General features: G+C 39.7%; 1 protein-coding gene across 1 annotated transcript in view; it reads right to left on the reverse strand.

Moving 5' to 3' along the window:
• Positions 1-6560: 6560 nt before the first annotated feature.
• Positions 6561-23718, reverse strand: part of TET1 (tet methylcytosine dioxygenase 1) — a 122181-nt gene continuing 105023 nt past the window's right edge. The window contains exons 11-12 of the mRNA XM_026650891.1: positions 18567-18906; positions 6561-8701 (exon numbers count right to left, since the gene is read on the reverse strand). Of these exons, the coding sequence (XP_026506676.1) occupies positions 7560-8701; positions 18567-18906 (1482 nt within the window). The 3' untranslated portion in view covers positions 6561-7559. The remainder of the gene's footprint in view (positions 8702-18566; positions 18907-23718) is intronic.

Genomic DNA, 23718 nt, shown 5'->3' on the forward strand with positions numbered 1-23718 from the left:
TCAAGCTGGGCACAGCAACTCATAAAAGGAAAAATGACATGGATGAAGATCCAGTAGGAGAAAAGAAAAGAATTGACATTAAAAGTGATAAACATGCAAGTGTTCTTGCAGATTAGCTATGGTGGGGGAAGAACTGAAGTATGCAGTACTGAGTAGGATCTAGTGTCATTTGTAGGCTAAAAAGAATGGGAAGATTTGGGCTAAAATGTAGCTTATGGCTACAGCCCATTTGGGGTGGAGGGAGTCAGAAGAGGCTGGGGAATAGTAGGAGTCCCAAAGAGAATTGTAACAGAGTGGAGAAGCACACAGCAAAACTGGAACCCCTACACCCTTTCACAGTGCAGTTTATGTTCAACGCCTTCCTGCTCAAGCCAAATCAGCCCTGCTTGCTGCTGTGGAGGGAGGAAGAAAAGGCAAATCCATAACTCCACTCCTCTTTGGAGAGTCTAGTGCCAGTGGTGGCACTAACTTTATGCAGTCCTTGAACTTCCCACTGGGACTATGGCGGATCCCTGCACAGGGACAAATAGAAGACACAAAGAAGCACCATCTCCTGCTTGTGGGTCTTTGCAGGGACAGTCATAATCTTATCTGTTATGTTAAGATCTGAACAGAGTAAATCATACAGAAGGAAGGACAGAATGCCAGAGATACAGCAAGTACAAGCAAAGAATGATCTTCAGCTGTGGAGAGCTGAGACTGTGGGCAAAATGGACTTTGTTGACTATATGTGGATAGAGGGTCAGAAAGGTAGAATGCCAAAAGTTTATGGAGAATTTTGAAAAATAAATGGGCAGTTTACAAGTGGATATGAAGATTGATAGTGAAGGTGAAGGGATGGACTGAAATGCCCCTTTTTCTTGTAATGAAAAAGTAATTTAACTGCAGCATTCTGGACTCCATGGAAGAGTAAGGCTATAACAGGATAATAAAAAAGGGAACTATCCGAGTTAAGACAGAAAATGATTGACATGAATATAGATTTTGAAAGAGTTACATTAATAATAAATTCTTGTAACATTTCAGAGGTGGAGATAAGTAGATTTACAGACAAGGGAGAGGTGAGATTAAAAAACAAAAGTCAGGAGCAAGACTGACGCTTACATTGCTACCCTTGGGAGCAAAGGTCTGTGTTAAAGAGAATTAGAAGACTTGTATGCAGGAAATTATAAGTCTTTAAAGCATTCAACAGCAGAAGGCTATAGGGTCACCAAGCACTGACAGACAAAATGGGTAAATACAGCAGATGAGCTACAAAGGAATCAAAGCATGAACTGAGCGAGTTGTAGAGTTCAGTGTCATCTATACAGAACAGAAGTTAATGCCTAGGGTTGAAGCTAGCAAATAAAATGTCCTAGAGGGAGAAGATACAGTATACACTGAGAATTATCTCCATTCTTTAGAAAACAAAGCAGCACACAAATGACACTTAAATATTACACTCAAACAGAAACATTTAACTAACTCCTCTGTAACATCTAAAATATTTTAATATAATGATAAAGTTAACATGAAGTGAGTACTAACTTTGAATCATCCATAGAAGGAAAGAGGCAATCGCTAGCATGGACAGAGTCTGATCTCAGTAACACCTGCGTATCTATGGTGTAACTCCACTGACTTCAGTAGAGTCACTCTGGATGTACCTGAGTGTAACAAATCAGAATCTGGCCCATAATATTTAGAGGCTATTCCTAATCTTCTACATACTTGTGCCTAATTAAATATCATTAGAGATTTTTTGGTCCCTGGGATAGCCTCAAGTGATATACGTCTCTCCTCTGTCAGAGTCCCAGGAGAATAGCATTCATATAGTTTTTACAGCAGCATACATCAGTACCATATAAACAATATAATTCAAGACAATTTGTCTAAAATATCAGGTAATCCCAGAAAACTCTGATCTGTGGTTTCACTTCTACTCCACTAAAATACTGAGCAATCAAAATCTCAGTACTTTTTACACTGACCATGCTTCTAACATAAGATTAAAAAGGAAGAGATGGATATAAATGTGCCATAGTTTTACACACTACTAAAAAAAGATTGTGTATTTAAAATTTGATATATCTAAATAAACAGTGGTGATATGGCTATACAGTACCTAGGCAACCAAGAAACGGCTTAAGGAGCAACTCAAGTCAGGGCTCACAAGCTGCATGCAGTTCTTCACAGCCTGGTTTATAACTATTTTGGGCTTCATATATCCAATTAGTCCTCCACTTGCTCTATCTGGATCTGAGGCAGAGTGAGCAATTATAGCAGTGCTCACGTCTCTGTCCAGGGTACATGTATCCGGCAGATCAAAGTAAGAGTGACCTCTCTTTTTCCAGAGGCCAGTACAGATTGGGGCAGAGAGAATAGAGAAGAAATTGATTCCGCAAGAGGAAGTGGAGGAACGGAATTAACATACATCAGTACACAGTGACATGATGTGATGACATATCCCTATCAGAGATTGCAAGGCAATGCCAGAATGTCATAACACAATTATTGTGTTCCTTTGCACTTTACTTTTTGATGATAAAGTGGCCTTATAGCTGTTACTGGTTGAACAGCCACTTGGTTAAATTAAAAAACAGTTTCCATATGTGATTGGCCTATTCCTCATCTATAATTTCACAACACGTGATCAAGGGCTTTCATAATGTGTTATGGTTAGCCAGCCAACTCTTCCATACGTAAGAAATAAAACACGACAACAATTTTACTGCAAAGACCTGCCACAAAGATCTCGCTACTGAAGAAATGCTATTTTAACTGCCACAGTGGATGTGAGAGGCCATTAATTTAATACTGCATGAATATCACAAATGTTGATACATGTAAATAGGCTGAAAAATGGCATATAAATTAATTTTTAAAATATTGGGAGGGAGTACGTGTCCATAATACAAGTATTTCTGTGCAAATTTGAGAAGAAATGAGATATTTATGCAGCCTGTAAATTAGAAAGCATATTTTATCTCTTGGCCTGACCAGGTAGCTGATTTCACACAGAGTCATATTAATCTTCCCCTGTGTAATTTAAGGTAGGACTGTGCCCTACATTTTAAATATAAAAATGCAAATACAATTTTGTTAACAAGCTTTCCTAAAAATTCTACATTTAACTAGAAGCATATTAACATATTGGCCCAAATCCTACTGCACTTGCATCTGCAGAGCTCCACTAACTGCAGTGGGGTTGTACAGATGTGAATGAGAGTAGAACTTGACCCAACTAAAGTTAGCATAATACTGTAATGGTGTTTGAAAGGTTTTTAAAGGAGAAAACAATTGTGTATTATGTATACTAGCAAGCATTAAAAAGTTGCCATTTACCTACAGTTATCACACCATGTTACTTCAGATTCTAGAGTTATTTCCTATTTTAAGCATAGGGACACATTCTGGTAACTAAGCATGACTTTGTTCTAATGGTGGTCACTGTAAGTACAAAACATTGATTTATAAAATTAGGATTATTTGCAGAAAGATATGATCACATCTTAATTGTAGCTTATGAGCAATTAGTCTTTGTATGAGTTTTGTACAGTATTATTACAATATTTGAGGTGAGCTGGTCATATGGCCTTATAGTCATACTCTCTGCTACTCTCTGTGGGTTCTAAGTGTCAGATCCCAGCTTGGTACCTCATTCCTTGGATCAGCATGTGCAGGAGAATTGCAGTGGTGACACTCACAATTTCAATGGGAGCTATTGTACTACTGCAGCAGTGGCCCCCTGAGAGTCCAACAGGAATGATATTCTCTAGAGAGCATCACTCCTTTCCTCCAAAATGAGGTGGTGTGATGGTGCAGGGCCTATTAGAGGGAGGGTATAGGGACATTCCTGCTGGAAAATCAAAGGTTGCTATGTTGTGTGGCAACAGTCGGTGGTGGTATAGTGTGAGGTGATATAAAAGGTGGGAGGGGAGAACAAACTGTCGTCAACTCTGAGTTACAGACTTGGAGCCCTATAGTGCTGTCTGTCTATGAGCATAAACTCCTATTGAAATCAATATAAGTTTGTTACAGATCAAGGGAAGTATACAGTTTTTCCTAGCTGTCTTGTCTTTAGATGTGGTTCCTGACCTGGCTGGCCAATCTGGAAGGATCCTGCTGCTGCAATGTGCAGGAGGTCAGACTAGATGATCATGATGGTCCTTTCTGACCTTAAAGTCTATGAAGGTGAGAGGAAGTCATAGAGCAGTTGTGTGGGATGGAAGGGAAAGAGTCACTTTCTAAAATTTGTAACTTTTAAGAGGACAATATTGTTGCAAGTACAACCTTACTCAATACAACATTGATCTGTGTGCACAAGACTGATAAATATTCTGAAATGTTACAATAAATAGCACACAGCTGTAAATACAGTAAATAGATGTATTTCTCATATTGCAGTATATTTACTACAAAATATTTGCTTTTCAGATCACAACCTGCTAAGCGCCACATCAGGAAATAAAACTTGGCCAGCTAATTTTCCTATTAGGTATGATTTACCAAAATGTCATGTTAGACATTTATTATACATTGTCAAGACAATATAATTTTGTTTGGACAGTATATTTTAGCTGTATCAATAACCTTAATAAAGAAGTCCTGACAGTTTTCTCAGCTATCAATTAATAACATGAATATCTGTTGTTATGTTAAGACATACAGTTCTCTTTTAACATTGCCATTATGAATCTATTAGGGCTGGATTTCCCTGTTGGACTTGCTGAGTCCCTACTGATAGTCGACTGAGAAGACACCATACTTAAAGATGCCATTTAAAATGCACCTATTCTGCTTCCCAGCTATTTGAGGAAGCTGCTGTTCTCTCTATTAATTGTTTTTAGCATTTGAACGGCCTAATCACACACAAGCCTAAAGGTCCGGAAGGATTCAAATGGAAATTCCAGCCATTTTAATATTTCTTGAATTTCTTGTAAGCAGAATAACGGCCCTGAAACTTTTCCTACTAAATTTGAAATAAAAATGGTATTTAGTAGAATTGCTGAGAAATAAAGAATTCCTTCATTCTGCACTATACATGCGTATGGCATAGTGAAATTATTGTGAAGCTAACATGTGTCTAAATCTATCGGTGACACTTACTAGTAGCAAAGTAATCCTTCTGGTAGATAACTGACCAGGATGCTAAACAAGGGTACTCAGATAGCAAATATGTTGTTGGAGCAGCTGGAGCAACTTAGAATACTACTTACTGTATATACAGCTGTAGTTTTTACTATATCTTAGCCTCACAAAAAAATAGACAAGTTTTAAAATGGAAATCTAAGGCACACAAAATACCATAATGATTTAATGTATACTGTACTTTACATATTCAAGAAGCAGAAAACTGCTGATACAAAATGATGGCATAATATTGACTTTTTTATTATTTATAATCCCTTCATATCCCGTACTTGAACTAACAGGTTTTAAACTAAAATTTGCAGCATATGGGGTTTTCACAAACTTTACTTAGAGCTAGATAAAATACAAAGAATGGGTCCAATCCTCCTGTCCTTATGCCATCAAAATTCCTGTTAATTTCAATAGTCAGTCTACATAAGAATTTTAGATTTAGCACAATATCATTGGAACTGCTCCTACGTGTAAATATTTTCAGGATCAGGGTTCTAGTTAGCACTGTGTGTACAAAATAAAATTCACATATTCTTTGTACCAAAACTGTAAATATCACAATTATTATAGAACTTTTCAAGAAAAAAGCACCTTGTCTAGGTATTAGATAAAATGGATCTAGACATTTCAGATTACTTTTGTTACAGCACCACTGCATTATAGTATTATCAAGTATATTATTGGTATAAGTTCTCAATAGAAAATACTAACCTCACTTACATCTACGGGGTTACATAAACTGTGAGGATTCACAGGTAAAATTAAGGTAGAGCTTGACCCGTAGGATCTCATCCCACAACCATTATGCACAAGAGTAGGCCTTACTTGGGTAGTCCCACTAATTTTAATTGGATTGAGAAGGTGAGTAAGGCTTGCAGGACAAGGTCCTTACTTAAACAATTTTTTTGTCTGGTGATTAGATGATTCAATAAATAAATAATAAAACAGAAATGAGGAGGAGAGGAGAATCAGAGAAAGAAGAGTGGGATGGATGCTACATTATTTATGAATGGAGTGTCTACTTTTCCTCATTTAGCAAAATGTAACCATAATCATTTGGTGATGTGTCAATTTTCCAACTGAAATGCAGAACATAAATTCAAATGTTTGGAACTATCAAATGTTTCCATATGAAATGTATAAATCATTGTTAAAAATGATACAAAGCATGCTTCTAAAAAAACTGAACTGAAAAAGCATTCTTATTAGCTAGTGAACATTCTGGAAGGGAATTATCAACTAAAAATTGCTGTTAATCATTAGATATTGAAAATGTCTTACTTTTTTAAAAATTAATTTGTTATTTTTATAACTTTTTTTCTGAACAGACTAAGGCAACTCTAGGGGGTACTTTTTTTTTTTTTAAATCCCAAAACGATCCTACCCCTGAGGCATTAGGAACATTTGGTTGTGTCACATAACTTGCAATGCTTTAGATGAGTGAGACTAATGTGCTTATTGCTCAAATAAATCATAATAATTTCTGTCTTAAAAAAATTAATTATTTAATTCCCAATAGCAACACACATTGACAAGATGTTTCTTCATTCCATATTTGTAAATAATTAAAAGTTTCTGCATTTTATTACTCTTCTGTTTATATGTAACATAAAAATCTTCAATGGAAAAAGGGAAAGTCTAAAAACAATCACATATGTTATTAGCATACATATTGAAATTGTAACAGTATGGAAATCTACACAGCAAGAACAAAATGATTTCTTCTGTAGAGTATGCACAAACCTTAGACAATATGATCCTTATACTATACTAGTTCAAGTTAATTTTAAAAATAGAAAGTGCTTTTAAAATATATATTTACAGCTTACAAACAACTTCCAGCCATCACTAGTGATAACTTCATTTTATACATTATGAAAACTCTAGAGAGAGAAAATTTCATTGGTTCTCTTAAAAGGTTTATCTGTAATTTGGACTTTTTAGCAATGATTGGAAGTTGTTGGAACAATGGCACCATGAAGTAATAATTCAGCTTATTTTTACTGTTTGATGTGGTTAAGCACCAAGAGCTGTGTAGAGCAATCACTGTATAACTTGATTTTACATCATAAAATGTGAATCTGTTAAAATCCCTATAAATGACTTGTTCTGTAGTAAACAGATTTGATTTAAAGCACCAAAATATAATTTCCTAAAGGTAATAAACTGAATGATTCAATCAAGGTTAATAACCTAACCAAAATCTTCTTTTATAACATATTAAAACTATACAATTTTTTTTGCTTAAAATGTGCTCAAGCACCACCAAATGTTAAAATATAAAGTCACAGTTTAAGATAAATCCCCATTTTTACCTCAGCCTTAAAATGGTTGAGATGAACAAATAGTAAACTACACATGACTCTGTTCTTTAACAGCACCTTAAAGAAATACTGTATAACACTGCACCAAGGCAAGGCATCAGCTACTAAAACCTATGCCCAATGGTTATAGGGCCCTGCAACTCGAGTGAGGGCATAAGAAGACACTGTTATTACATTATCTTGAGTTACTGTTAATGCTCTGCGTGATGGAATTTGGTTGAACTCATTTTCTTCATAGAAAATCTCTCTGGTTTCACTGCTCTGCTTGGTTTTCCTGCTGCTAGATTTTAGTTCAGTATTTTCAGTCCCTAATCTTTCTGCTTCTTTTTCCTTCTCTTTTGCTCTCTCAGCCATCTTTGCTTCCCACATTGCTAATCCATGTTTTGGCTCATTTAAATTTTTGTGTTGGTAGAAGACTAAAGAGATTCGTGTGGGATGACTGCGGTTTGGTTTCTTAATGGGTGTTGTGGCATGGAGTTCACGTCTTGCACATTCAATTAAGATAGAACCATGAGAAGGTGCCACAGCAACACCACCAATATCATTGTCCAAAAAATTGTGCTCACTGTCTGACCACATTTCCTCAGCTTTTTCTTCAGAATCCATTGGTTCTGCCAGCACATTTTTTTGCTTTTCATCACTAGCTTTAGAATCACAAATCTGTTCTTGATGGGAGCCACGTTTTTCCACTGGACATTTATGAGATGTGTTAGCTTCATTTCTGGTTACATCCTTTGCTGGAGAGTTTAATGGTACTGACATATCACAAGGGTTGATCGACTGCGAAGGAGCATTTTCTAATTGAAGGTGACAATTTTGCTTGTTGTCTGGTTGGTGTTCAAGTATACTGTGCAGGGGGTCTTTAAGGGTTGGGTGGTCTGAAACAGTAATATCTGGAAGAATTGGTGGCACACCATTCCTCTTTTCATTCAGCAAAATTCCAGTATAATCTTTAACTGACACATCAAAATTCTTACATTTAATATAAGGTGTGACATGAGGTTGCTTACTACTGCATTCAAAATACCCGTAGGGAACTGAAAAATCTTGTTGAATATCAGTCACTGCTGTTATGCTAGGCTTATGTGTTAATGATGAATAAGGATGTAAACTATCCACCTTAAAAGGGGAGGAAGCAGTATATTGTTTTAATACAGAGCAACTTTTAGTAGCATTTGAAGTATGTTTCAGGGCATAAAGATGATCTGAAGGCTCCATTTTTATTCCAGGTTGCAAAGCATCTGTTTTGTTCCCTAAAAAAAAAAAAAAAAAATGCACACCAAAATGTAAGTATCTTTTCCTTGTTCAGTTATTCAAAATATAGCTATTACAGTGATGTTCCCCACTTGTTCTATAATTTGGAAGATATGGACAGTGACTGCATTTTTTCAAAATGATAAAATTTATGGGACTATTTGTATGACTTTAAGGCATGCATGAGTATTTGCTGAATTAGTGTCTTAATCACTTCATTATAGAGTGGTCAATGCGGTGTATAAAACAGAAAACATGCATAAAGATCTTGCCTACATTATTTTATTCATCCCTCTGTAAAATATTCTTTTATCAAATAAGCGCCATATCTAGAACTATCATAATTCAGTGACTGTTTAACCCCAAATTATGATCCAAGAACATGTTTATTTTAGCTTGTTTCCAATTCAACACAAAAACCTTCCTCTATTACAATAACTGCTTAATTAAATAGCAGATTATTATTCACACAGTTCAGTGGATTCATCTGAAGATATGATCCAGGTAAATCCATTTTTGCAGAGTGGCAACAACTGATTTGGCTCTGTTCTTCAGTTTGTTTGCCAAAGACTAAAGTGGTTCCAAATTTTGTCTGAAACATATTGGGCTCAATTTTTGTCTGTTCTTTAGTCATAGCTAGTCTTTCTTGACCTGTTGCAAATTGTGCACTTTCATTCGGTGCCCTCCTCAGATGGCTTGTTCTTGTAATAAATAAAAGAGTTTGAGCTAAAGTCATAGGAAAGACTCCCATTAGCTTTGATGGGCTTTGGATCAGGACCTGGAATTGTTTAATGGCTGCCTTACTGACAAACTGGCATGCCATAGAGAATTCTTGAACATTTTCGTAAAAGACAGGTTCTCAAGAAGTTTCTTCTGTGCCCCATAAATATATGGAAGCTCAAGTATCTGTCTAATGAATACTAACTATAGAAGTAGTATTCCCTTTAGTAGATGGTGATATATATATGCCTAACTAAAAGGAAACTGAGGTGCAGTCAACACATAATCCAATTAGTACACAGGTGATTTAATTTATGGAGGTTACTCATCTAGATTGACATTTCTGAGTATAACAAATCTTATAGTTCTTTTCTTTTAAAGACCCCCTCAATGAAATACAACATAAAACTACATTAGTCATTTACTTAAAAACAATACAGATGCCTTCCTAAAAATGTAACACAGTAAGTTTAGCCTAGTAATTAAAATGGAATCTGAGTGACATGATGGGTACATACCATAAAATCAAGAGAGAAACAAAAATACATTTAAGCTTAGTAAAGACAGAAGAATCACAATTAAATGCCCAGTTGCTGGAAAGAATTTGACATTGCTTGGTGGTTACTAGTATATATTCTTAGTCACCTGGCAGTGAACTCCAGTTGAAAAGGCAACTGTGCATGTTGAGATTACATTTGACATAGTGGTAGAAGTTAATATTTTCCACCTAGAGAATATCCATATTCAAGCAGAGAAACACAAAAACATATTTTTTTGTAGATCTTGTAATATGTGGAGCTACAAACTCCTCTGAAAATAAAACCAAAACAAAAGAGACAAGAGATGGTTATGACTGGAAGAAAAAAATATTACAAAGGAGCCTGAAAAGTTAATTCAAAACTATTAGATACACAGAAATTACTAAGTGTATATGTAGTTTCCAGAAACCCTCTCTATCCAAACACAAACTGGACTACTGGAGTTGTCCAGCATATTGCCCTGTTTTGGTCTCACAGTTTGGGACCCATTTTTATTGGCATATAGGAACCAGCTGAAAAGCTTAGCTACAGTGCTTTTCATCTTTAAATTACTGGTTCAATTCTGCTTCCACCTAATAGAGACCACAAAGTCAGTACCATCTGATGGCAGTTTGGTGACACATATGGACGGAGCAAAGTCCAAGGACTGAATGGTTATGAATAATCCTTTCATCTTTAGAAGTGATTCATCCAGAACAGAATACAGGCACATTAGCAGGACTATGTGAGGAAGTTTGCAGTATCTCTACCTTTCTTGTAATTATTCTGTGCATATATGATTTCAAGAGCTGTGAAAATGGGCATTTTTCCCAAGCACAAAAGTTTTTAAAGTATAGAGGTACTCAGATCAGGAGGTGTAAGGTATTTGCAGGGGTTAGAGAGGAGAAAACCTCATTTAATACTCAGTCATCCACAAAGGACTCCCCAGAGCCAGTCACTATATATCAATGCTGCATGCATGCTGTACCTGCTCAAAGCAGCACCTGAAACATGGCCTGAGACATAGGCGCCAACTCCATGGGTGCTACAAGGCTGGAGCACCCACAGAAAAAAATTAGCAGGTGCTTAGTACCCACTGGCAGCCAAGCTCCCGTCCCTTCCTCATCCCCCCCATCACCTCCCGCCTGCTGGCGGCCCCACCTATCTACTCCTCCCCCTCCCTCCCAGTGCCTCCTGCCTGCCGTGGATCTGCTGTTCCGCAGCATACAGGAGGCATTGGGAGGGAGGGGGAGAAGTGGGGATGGGGTGTGCTCAGGGGAGGGGACAGAACTGAGCGGGAAGAGATGGGGTTGGGGTTTGGAGGAAGGGGTGGAGTGGGAATGGGGCCTGGGGCTGAGTGGGGGTTGAGCACTCCCAGGGAAAGTTGGAAGCCGGCGCCTGTGGCCTGAGGGTTGAAAAAAGCTCTTCCTCATCAGCATAAAAACAAACGACAATAATTTAGGGTCTCAGTTGAGCAAAGTATGTGCTTAACAAAGTTCACTCAATCTGCTTCTGCTACCACAATATTAAAAAAAAAGGAGAGGGATAGCTCAGTGGTTTGAGCATTAGCCTGCTAAACCCAGGGTTGTGAGCTCAATCCTTGAGGGGGCCATTTAGGGATCTGGGGCAAAATCAGTACTTGGTCCTGCTAGTGAAGGCAGGGGGCTGGACTCAATGACCTTTCAGGGTCCCTTCCAGTTCTATGAGGTAGGTATAGCTCCATATATTATTTAAAAAATGCAAATTTTATCTCATTGAAAAATTTGTCATGATAACTCCATGGGCACTTCAGTAGCAGGAATACATTTTATAATAGGAAGAGAAGATGTATTATGAGCTATTTGTGGGTACTCCAGTGAAAAAAAAAAGTAGCGCTAAGATCAAAGGGGAACTTTAATCTTAATGGTTTAATAAACACTTGAAAAAAAGTACTGTACTATTTACCATTCATTTTCCCCATAAAAGGTTTATAGTGATTTACTTAATGAAGAAAGAGGGGAGTAAAGGACTAAAAAAACTGAAATAAATATGATCAAGTGGCACTCTGATTATAAGTAGCATAAAATAAAGTCAGAGTATTGTATTCTAAGACCAAGAAGTCTAAAGACTTTGAAGAATTGTATTCCCAAACCAAAAAGAAAAGGCCTTTGCTAAATGGAGTTAAGGGCATAGGCGCTAGGTTTGTATAATTTTTGGTGGTGCCCAGAACGGGTCCAAGCAGAGCCATCCCGGCCATAGGATGGACCGGGGCAACTGGCCTGGGCCCCACGCTTTGGGGGGCCTCACGCTTCAGGGAGATGCGGGGTCCAGGGGGATTAGCGGGGGGCCTGGTGCAGGCAGCAGTGAGCAATGGTATGGCATGCAAGGATGGCATGATATGGTATTGCCACCCTTACTTCTGCACTGCTGCTGGCAGGGTGCTGCCTTCAGAGCTGGATGCCTGGCCAGCAGCCACTGCTCTCCAGCCTCCCAGCGCTGAAGGCAGTGCAGAAGTAAGGGTGGCAATAGTAATTTGTGCATCCAAATTGACTTCAATTCACAGACTATAAATTCTCAAAAAACAATCCACTATAAAATACAAGCCTCTCACAATAGACACCACATATATCCCTCAACTCACCTGGTTAGAAAAAGCCCAGGAAAAGAGATGGGCCTCGTAGATGAGCTAAAGGTCAAAACATTCAAGTTCTGTGCAACCAGTGGGGGCTGGTGAATACATCCCATATTCTTTTACATGACTGAATTATGCTGTGGCTTCATTTTGCTTCCAGCTGGCTGCAGTTGAATATCTAGCAGCGATTAAGTGAAAGAGCAATATTAACCAGCTTCCAAAGTCTGTAGCTGGCTTACTTCCATTCTCTGGCTCCTTTGATTAATCACTTCCCAGTTCTTTTCAATTTTTCCTCTAGCTTTGATTCTAATAACATACTGTACTCTTGGAGCCCAATTAAACAGTATGATCAAACTGCTTTGTTGTTGCTCTAGTCCTGCATAGCATCCTAAAACTACCTTAACTGTCTTTCCGAATCTTCTAGTGGCATAGCTGTGCTGATGGGGAGGCTAAATTCTTCCCTGCTCAGCCACTGGCATAGGGTGTGTGGCCTGAGCACTTCATTGATCCCTGGCTGTGGGAACCAGGGGCAACCAGGCATAAGTTTGAACAGCCTTCACAGAACTCTAGTGTGTATCAGACGCCAGCCCAGTCCCAAGCCAACCCCATAAATAAGAGAGTATAATGGTTGCTTAAAGCTATCTTTATCCTTCCCATTCCTCACCATCTTACTGCTCCATGTACAGCTCATCTGCATTAAGGAATCTAGCCCTTGATTTTTATAGGCAAATCATAGTCTGAAGTGGAAATGGAACTCCCTCGCTATATAAACATAACTTAATTAAATGCTTCTTTAATAATATATTCATACAGTTTTCTTAAAATTAAAGTGGACAAATTTGGATATACAGCTATCTTTAACACTGCTGAAGTTCTTTGAAGATATTGCTGACAGATAGAAACGGGAGAGTCACAGGATTAATAACAGATGTCAAAAAGTATTTGAGAAAGCAGTTAATTTCTGAAGTATAACCTACAGTAAAATATCAGGAAACTGGAAATAAAATAGGGTGCTGGAGAGAAAGAGTAGTTGTAGTGATTACAAGTGTGGTGGCACTTCCACGGTCAGTTGGAGGATGCCTTTTGTACATAACATATAAATGACCTGGGAAACCATCAAAAACAAGATCATCAAATTTGTGGACAAAACTAAAACTGGGGACAAAGTTAATAAGGAAAAAGGTAACCATGTTCCAAAGGATTTGTATTTCCTAGGCAGCTGGGCCAGCAGATGGCTAATGCAGTTTAAAGTAAGGTAGAAAAATGTAAAATAATTAGTCTAAAACCAAACTACCAACTAAGTAACCAATGAAATAATCCAATGCACTCATCAGGAAAAATGATCCAGCAGGTATATTAAAATCTCTCTAGGGAAAGAGTGTAATTTTTAGTGCCAAGCTTCAGGGACTCTCCTTAATTTTTTTAGGAACATAGAAATTGCCGTATCAGATCAGAGTAGTGATTCATTTAGTCCAATAACCTGTTCCTGACAGTGGCAACTACTTGATAGTGGAGAGGATGGTGAAAAGGTTACTCCCTAATTCTCCAACTTGTGGGCAGGGAGGATTTCTTCCTAACCCTTGTACCATCTTCTGTTAATTGTCAGCCTCATGTGTCCTGAAACATGAGCGTTTGTATCTTTTAGATAAAATGCTTATCCCATCTAATGTAATAATGGCTGTTCTCATTTTCCGTATCAATTTTTAATCATTTTAAACTGACTAAGATCTTGTCCTCAATGATACCTTGAAGCAAGGAGTTCCATAAGTAACTATACATTATGTAAAAAAGTATTTCCTTTTATTAGTTTTGGACTTGCTACCTTTCAATTTAATTAAATGTCCCTCTGTTCTTATATTATGAGAAACATTAAACAGGAGCACCTGAGCTGCTTGCTTTGTAATATTCATTGTTTTGTCTAGCTCTTGTCATGTCACTTCTCTAAACTACAGAGCCAATCCTTGCTATCTTCTCATGGGAATGTTTTTCCATGTTTCTAATAATTTTCTAATTCCCTGTCTCTGAACCCCTTCCATTTCTGCTATATCTTTTTTTAAACTGTGTGATCAAAACTAAACACAATATTTCAGGTGAGGATTGGTAAATTTCTTAGCTGATAAATTCCTGTCTGCTATCAGAATTGTGGAAGACGCTGCTACATATGGGCTATTCCCCTCCAGTGCAGTTTCCAGAGGCAGTTCAAAGCTGTAGCACAGCCCATGCTAGCCACCCTCCTTCTCTAGCCAGCTGCCAGATGATTCATTCCAAAGCTATGCAAAAACTTGTAAATACAACTAATAACAATAACGTCAATGCTAACCAATAAACTGTACAGTAGACTATGGTCTACAAGCATAACTATCCAAATTAAATACTGTTCCGTGACTAGGAAGCCATCCAGGGAGGGTAGAATTGTGGGAGATGCTGCTAGCAGAAAGGAAATTATCAGGTAAGAAATTGATTATTCTGCAGCCCAGCATCTCCCACAATTTTGATATGTATGGGAAGTATCAAGCAGTGAACAGAACTAGGGAGGAATAAGAAAAACAGAATGAGATAGGGAAGACACCTCCCTCCACCCTGGGTTAATTGCCAAAATGCCAGTGGTATTACTGGACCACCATTTGCAGCACCTTTCTACCAAAAGAGGCCTCTGTGGAGGACAGAAAGTCCACTAACCCATTGTGCAACTGAGCTTGCCTGAGGAGTGCAGAGTTCCAAACACTTGGGAGGATAGTCTAGCACGGCTAACACGTCCCTCTCAATAGCCAGGCTGTCAGATGTGGACAGTCTGGGTCTGGACGGAGGAATGAGCCTTGCTAAAGGATGTCTGGTCTCACCTCTAGCTGCAATGGTGTTTCCAATTTCAGTTCTATCAGACTGGATAACTCTGGTCTCCTTTGCCAGTGCAGAGCTAGCACTGTAACCTTTGCACCTTCTCGCTTTATCTTCTGGATCATCTTTTCTAGAAGTGGAAAGGCAAGGAATGTGTATAGCAGGCCTTGTGGCCACCTCTGTGAAAGAGCATCAATCCCCAGGGATTTGGGATCTGCTTCCGTGGTGAAGAACTTCAACTGCCCTTTGTTCTTGCGATTGGTGAACAGGTTGACTGCCAGAAGGCTGAACTGCAAAATCACAGTGAAGACTTCCTGATTTAGGCACCATTCTGAGCTGTGCATCTGTTGAGCCAATCTGCCTTTTGATTCAGTTCTCCTTTTAGGTGTCTTGCTCTTATGGAAGGGAGAGTCCTCTCTGCCCATTCCATTATCTCCACTGCTTCTGTGTGTAGAGTTACACTCCTTGTTTCCCTGCGGTTGTTGATATACAACCACAGTAGTCATGTTGTCTGACTTGAATAGAACATGTTCACCCTTTAGGCAGTCCAGGAACTTTCACAGGGCTAGCTTGATAGCTACGAGTTCCAACGGATTCATGTTCTAGTACCTTTCTCTGGAGTTCCAGGTATTCTGCACTGTCTTGTGCCTGAGATATGCTCCCTATCCTGTCAAGCTGGCATTGGTTGTGAGCACCTGTGAGTCTGGAAGGCATGTGGAAAAATCCTTGTGGACATTCTGTGGGTCTGTCCACCATCATAGAGAATCCAGTACTCAGTTTGGGACCAGTACTCAATCCTGCATGCATGCTGGTGAATGGTTCCATACTTTCAGAAGAAAAATCTGCAGACATTTGATATGGGATCTCACTCATGGGGATCTCACACACAAAACCAGAAGGCCCAGTAGCTGTAGACACTGAGCTATGGCCAGTCTTGTTCACTTTACCAAGACGGATATCAGGTTCTGGATCTTGTGGAATCTGTCCAGTGATGGCTAGACCTTTGGCACGGAAGTGTCAATTTCAATTCCCAAGTGAACTATCTTTGTGGAGGGAGTCAAGGAACTGCTCTTGGTATTTATCACAAATCCGTGTGCTTGAAGTAGATCCAGTGTCCGAATTGTGGCACTCTGTGGTGCTGCTTGGGTTGGAGCTCTAATCCTGATGTGCTCTAGGAAGGAATACAGGTGAGTGCTGTGAGACCTGAGTCTATCTATTATTACCACCAGCACCTTTGTAAAGACCCTGAGCCTGGGTCCAATGAAAGCCAAATGAGAGAATTTGGTACTGATAGTGGACTGTGCCATATGCAAATCTCAGCAGTCTGCAAAGGCCTGGTCACATGGGAATGTGGAGACACACATCTGTTAAATCCACAAAGCAAGGAAGTCCCCTTTGAGACAGGGATGCTATTGTTAAAGCTAGGGTCTCCACCTGGAATCTAATTTTCTTCATCCATTTGTTGAGCTGCTTGAGATCGAAGATTGCTCGACACCCCCATCCCTTCGCCTTGTGCACTTCTGGACAATCAAGAAAATGGAGTATAGTCCTAAGAATCTTTCTTCAAAGGGAACCTTTTATATATTCTCCTGTATCCAGGAGATGCAAGATTTTGTTTAACACTCACTCATGTCTGATGGGATTGCTGTCTCTGGTGAAGATTTAGACGGCCTTTAGGTTTGTCCACTAGCACCTGCTCAGGTTGGATCTGGATTGTAGATGCAACCTTTTTGCACATGGTTTCAAACACTTCAGGGCAATCCCCCCCCCCCCCCCCCCCACCACCACCTTTGTTGCATTTTTTCTGTATCCTGCTCAGAATCTGAAACTGAGAGCTACCTTCCTCGGAGGAGGAGGTGTCTGAGGGTACATCTACACTGCAATAAAACACCCACAACTGGCCCATGTCACCTGCTTTGGGCTCATGGGGCTCGAGAGGGTCCCAGAGCCCAGTCTCTAGCCTGAGCCCAAAAGTCTACATTACAATTTTATAGGCCCATGAGCCCGAATCAGCTGACATGGGCCAGCCACTGATGTTTTACTGCAGTGTAGCCAGACCCTCAGAGTCCAGGCTCCAGCCTGAGTTTGAGTGCCTGCACTGCAATTTTTAGCCCCGCAGCCTGAGTCCTCTGAGCCTAAGTCAGTTGACCCAGACTCTCAGACTTGATGTCATGGGTTTTTATTGCAGTGTAGATGTACCCTTCATCAGCGGATAACTACCTCTTAGATTTTTTTATGATTTTTTCTTTCCTTTTTGCTATTTTTGGATTTTTTTTAGCCTTTCTGGCCCGCTTTGCAAGTATTGTCACCTGGTTGGGGACAGAGCATCGTCTTTTGTGGCTTGCTTTATGCAGTGCGTTGAGCCCTCTGAATATATCTCCCTCAGTGTCCTCCACCTCAGGGTTCCACTCCTTGTGGCTGGGGAGTTTTAGTATCAAATTGTGATCTCAGATACAGCAGTGTAAATCTAAAGTAACTTAGAGTGTAGTGGAGTTATGCCACATTTACAATACAGAAAGTGAGATCAGAGATTCCCAAGAGAGAGATGTGCTCATCTGTATCTTTTTATAATACAAAGCAAAATCTAAGTGTGCTTTATTCAGCCAGTATCAGATTCTGCCACTCCCTCCCTTACTCTCAGTATTTAAAGGAAAAAATGAGAATGAGAAATATTAAAACAACTTTTACCTTTAATTTGATAAAATTGACTTCTTTTTGCAAATCACTTGCTTTGTTGCACCATCCATATAACCAAAGTGATGCAAATAAGAAAACTATAGTCAATTCATACTCCTTATGAAGAGAAAAACATCACAAACAAGCTGCTACACAAAATGTGGAGAAACAGTCCTTGTACTTCTTTGTATAAATGACTGACATTTAGTGAACTCGCCCCGAAGTAACATTTCAAGATCTTCCTATGGTCATTATTGGAATAAGCAATCTCTGAAATCTTTCCATTGTCACCATATCATTATCTATAATTTTTACAATATAGTACTATGCATAAGTTTTTGTGTGATCACCTGCTCCCTTCTGCAAAAATATCTGAATATAGTGACTCCTTCACAACTCTGTAGAAGGTGTAATATGCAAATATTTCTAAAAAAGTGAACGCTGAGGAGACAACTGGTTTTGTAAATGAGATAAGACACACAGCACAATATAAGTGTCACTTACCTAAATACTGTGAAGTTGTACCAAGATTTTCAGGAGCTCCATTTTTCAGCTTTGCTGGTGTTGAATATTTCTTATCTGCTAATGTCTGCTTTTCAACTTGTGTCTTCTTTGTATCTGGCTTCTTTTTCTTTGTAGCTCTAAGTGGCTCAGCTAACATCCGTACTTCTCTGGGAAAAGCAGTAAGCACCTGTATTGCTCCTGCTTTTATCTTAGCTTCCAGTCCTTCCTCCGTTCCAAATTCATCTGTCTGTGAAATTTTGTAAAGAGGCAACACGTGTAGCTGTTCATCATTCGGTATCACCCCCACTGAACGGTTATCTTCTTTTGTTAATGTGCAGACCTGACCAAAAAAAGAAGAAGATATAAATGAAAAAATAAACCTCCATTTACAAGTTACAGAAGTTATTTGAACGCTTAATCATTTAACTGGATTTATGGCCCTAAACATTCCCCACGAGATCCACAGTAACAAAGGAACAGGCCTTTTAAACACATACATTTGACAATCTCAGTGATGATCTGAAAGGGGATTTAGAATAGGGATGGATTAACTGGTTCTTACAGAGTAAGAAGAAATGGCTCCCAACTCTAATTCAAACCTTTGTAAAAGTTTGGTTAAATTAACTCTCTTTTCCCAGCACTGCCTCCGTACTGTAATAAAGTGATGAGGTCCAGCAAATCTACAGTCTCTCTGTTCAGTAAAACTATATGCTGTTCTAAGATGCAAGATTTGAAAGGAGAAACCTGCTTGGATTGAGCCTGATACGGACCCCACTCCAAAGTTTTGGATAAATATTGGGGGTATTTATTCTAATAGTTCAAAACCATGGCTGAACCTTTGAGGTGCTTCCAAACTTCTGGACCTCTGGAGGTTTGCCTATTACTAATGCAATAAATTCACCCTAAAAAAAGTGATTAAAATCGCCACTACCCTTCTTTCCTAACTACAGAAGCTTTCTTAACAAGAGAAACATAGACTAAATTTATCTTGTTACATTCCATGCACTTCAAAGGATAAATTATGCTCTACATGTATAAACAAGTTTATGATTAATCAATATATTGATGGTATTCATAAGAGAATGATTAGTTTTCACAAAACTATACTGCATTACCAGAAAACCATGCATGAATGTTATGGCTTAGCTAATTTCCTATTTGTCCTGTGAGGTATTGACTGCACACGTATAGCCATTGGAGCACCTCCCAAAGATGAGAGATGCTTTCTAAATAGAAACATGTCATTCCATAAGTATGTAGGTTATATGTGATCCCAATCACTGAAGTTGAACCAAAATTTCCAGACTCTTGTCATCTTGCCCATAGTTCCAGGAGGGAATAATAATAATAATAATAAAACCTTTATTTTATAGCACATCCGTCATACAAATGCATCACAAAAATTATTTATATAATTAATAATATAATTAATAAAACTAATAAAAACCTAAATTAGTAATATATTTAGGGATCTATAAAGAAGTTATATGCAATGCTGAATGACTGCAGAACATCAGAGAGAGAAAAAATTTAAGAGGCATAGATAAGAAATGAGAACTTTTTAGGTGATATTTTAAAACAGAATTTAGAGAAGGGCTCTTGAGAAGGGAAGATGAAGGAACAATTAGAAGCTGATGAGTGACGTATACTGTTACATTTATCCACATTTACTTAACTCTACTGGCCAGCCTGTTGACTATGGGGGGGGGTCGAGGGTGGGGGGGAGAATTTTCAAAGACAAAAATAGCAGTTAGGCATCTAACTCTCATTAGCTTTCAATGGGAGTTATGCACCTGTGACTTTGAAAATCTTCCCCTATATCTGCACACATATCTGCGTACTAGCCTAAAAAACATGTACAAATCAAGAAGATTGAATCCATAAGAGAAAGTTACTTACCTTATAGTAAATGGATGTTCTTTGAGATGCATGGTCCTTATCTGCATTCCATTGTGGGTACACATATGCTCCATGTGCCTGGAGCCAGAGAATTTTGAAAGCAATGTCCCTTGGTCTGCACATGTGCCCTGGCTCACCTTTGCCTCCAGTCGAGGAGATAAAAGGCAGGATGAACCAACCGCCTCTCCAGTTTCTTCTCCACCTCCACCATGAATCAAAGAAGAGCCGAAGCAGAGGGGAAAGAGGGCGAATAGTGGAATACAAATAGGGACCCATGTATCTCAAAGAACCTCCAGTTACTAAGGTAAGTAACTTTCTCTTCTTCTTCGAGTGCTGGTCCCGGGTGTATTCCACTGTGGGTGACTGACAAGCAGTACTCAAATAGGAGAAGGGTGCGAGAATGTAGATGGGTGAGGCAAGTGAAGGACTGCCATTCCAAAAGGCACATCAGTGGAGAAGGCCTGTACCAAGGCATAGTGTCTTGCAAACGTGTGCATGGAGCACCGTGTAGCTGCCTTGCAGATATCAAGCAGAGATAGCTCTTGAAGTGATGCCATAGACATTGTTGGCGTTCTTGTGGAATGAGGAGGGGGAAGATTAGACAGTTGATACAAGAGCAAAATGCAGCCTGAGATCCATTTTGAGATTCTTTGAGAGGATATAGCCTGACCCTTTCCGCTATGGTGACAAACAGTGTGGGACACTTTCTGATTTGTTTTATTCTCTGCAGGTAAAAGGCTCAGATTTGCCGAACATGGAGGGAAGGAGCCTCCTTTCTTCTGAGGGTGCATGTGGTTTTGGGAAGAACACAGGTAACTGAATTGACTGATTCAGCTGAAACTGTGAAATTACTTTAGGAGTGAATTTAGGGCAGTGTTTCTCAAATGCGGCCCTCAGGGGTTTTTCTTGTGGCCACAGCCTCCTGGGTAATGATGGGGGGAAGGCGAGGCCAGCAAAGCATTCACCCCTTCCCCAGGGCCACCAGTAGGGGTTGGGCCCTGCCCCCCTCTGGAGCCACAAACACCAGAGGAGCAGGCAGCCAGTGTGAGTTCTCCCCTTTCCCAAGGGCAGTGGGGCTCGGGCTTCTGACTTCAGTCCTAGGGTGTTGGGTGGCAGGCTCTGGCCATGGGGCTTCAGGTTCCAGTCACAGGGCTTTGGGCTCCAGCCCTGGGCTCACCCACCTCCCATCACCTATGACCCCTGCTGCCTTTCCCAGCCCTCCATTGCCCATGGCCCCTGCTCCCTCCCTACCCTACTAGCTAGTAAGTCTTAGAACAAACAAACAAACAAACAAAACAGCAACCAAAAAAACCCCCAAAAGAAACAACAACAAAAAAGAGAAGAACGTGTAAGGCACCTTATTTTGTTTCTATTCTGTTTAGGTCTAGTAAATAATAGAGGCAACTGTACATTATTTTTATTACTGAGTCTGAAAAAAAAACCCTACACAAATAAATTACAATGATTTGGACATGTATATATGCATATTTATTTGTTTTTCCTAAAGTTAATTACGTATTTTAGGAAAAATTGTCAGTGGCCACCAGCAAGAATTGGTATCCGCACTCTAAAGGCCACCAAAAATTTTCTTGTGAGAACCCCTAATTTAGGGTGTAAATGTAAATGTAATGATACATCGTCCTTATGGAATGCAATGTAAGGACGATCCACCATCATTGCCCCAAGCTCACCAACCCTTTTGGCTGAGGTGATGGCTACCACCAATGCAATCTTCCTGGATAGGAGAAACAAGAAACAAGAAGCTAATGGTTCAAAGGGAATCTGAGTGAGTACAGAGAGAAGAAGAATCAAGCGAGAAGCCATTGAGAAGCAGATTTTGTAATAGGCAGAAAGGTTCAGATTAGGACTTTCCAGAATCTGCTAGTCAGTGGGTGCACAAAAATCGAGTAGCAATGCAAAGGTGTATGGTATGCACTGACTGCTGCCAAATGGACCCATAAGGAGCTGATAGACAAACCTGCTGTCTTTAAGGAAAAAATATAGTCCAGGATGACAGGAATACCTGAAGCTTCTGGGGGTATACATCTCTGATGCTCCTGGATAGAAAAATGCTTCCACTTAACTAGGTAACATTTTCTAGTGGAATGCTTCCTACTGTTAGGAAGGATGTTCTCCACAGCTTCAGAACATTATCACTCTAGGGATGATGTCCACCCAAAAGCCAAGCCCTGAGATAAAGCGGACATGGATTGGGATGCTTGATCTTGCCATTCCCCAGGGTCAGGATATTGGGAAATACTGGTATAATGATCAGTGTCCAAGATGATCTGAATAGGGGGCTCAGGAACTAAAACTGTCTGGGCCGGCTGAGGGCAAAAGAGAATAACTCGTAACCTCTCCTGCCAAATCTTGTGTAAAACTCAAGGCAGGAGTGGTGGCAGAGGGAAGGCATAGTTCAGATAGTCTGACCTGGAAGAAATAGAGTATTGCAGTGTGAGTGGCAATCTAGGTTCCTCTAGAACAGTATATGTGGCATTTCCTATTTGTTTGGGGGGTGAACAGTTCCCCGGTGGGGGTCCCCACAGAGCAAAAATATTGTTCACCATCAAGTTATGTAGCTCCCACTTGTGAGACAGCAAAGTGTCTGCTGAGAGTCTACTAGCATGTTCTGGTTCCTGGGAAGGTAAACTGCCAACAGGGTAATCTGATTGTCAACACACCAGTTCTATTGACTGACTACTTCTGCATGCAGGGGGATGGATCTCGCTCCTTCCTGTTAGTTGATGTAAAAGACGGTTGTGATGTTGTCTGACATTATGAGGGCATGGTGAGTTTGAATGAATGGGAAAAAGGCTTTGCAAGCCCTCTGACTTGCTTGCAACTCCAGAACATTGATGTAAATCCTGGGCTCTCAATATGTCCAGGTGCCTGGGCTGTACATTTGTCCATATGTGCGCCACAGGACAACAGCGATGTGTCAGTAATGATTGTCCTGGCCAGAGCAGAAGCAAGGAAGGGAATGCCATTGCATACGTGGCGGGGATTCTTCCACCATAACAGGCACAATATCACTTTGGCAGGCAGTCACTATGGTGTTCATGAACTGCCAATTTGGTTAGTACACTGTTTGAAGCCACACTTGTAGGCAACAAAGGTGGAGTCTTGTCAATTGTGTGACGTAAATGCATGAAACCATATGACCTATGACAGAGAGACAAATCTTGACAGGTACTCGGGGGTTGCTTATGACCTAGCTTGAAACCTGTCCCTCAACAGATAAGCCCTTGCTGTG

The sequence above is a fragment of the Terrapene carolina genome, unplaced genomic scaffold (assembly GCF_002925995.2).
Source record: "Terrapene carolina triunguis isolate 2854851 unplaced genomic scaffold, T_m_triunguis-2.0 Scaffold95, whole genome shotgun sequence".
NCBI classification, from domain to species: Eukaryota; Metazoa; Chordata; order Testudines; family Emydidae; genus Terrapene; species Terrapene triunguis.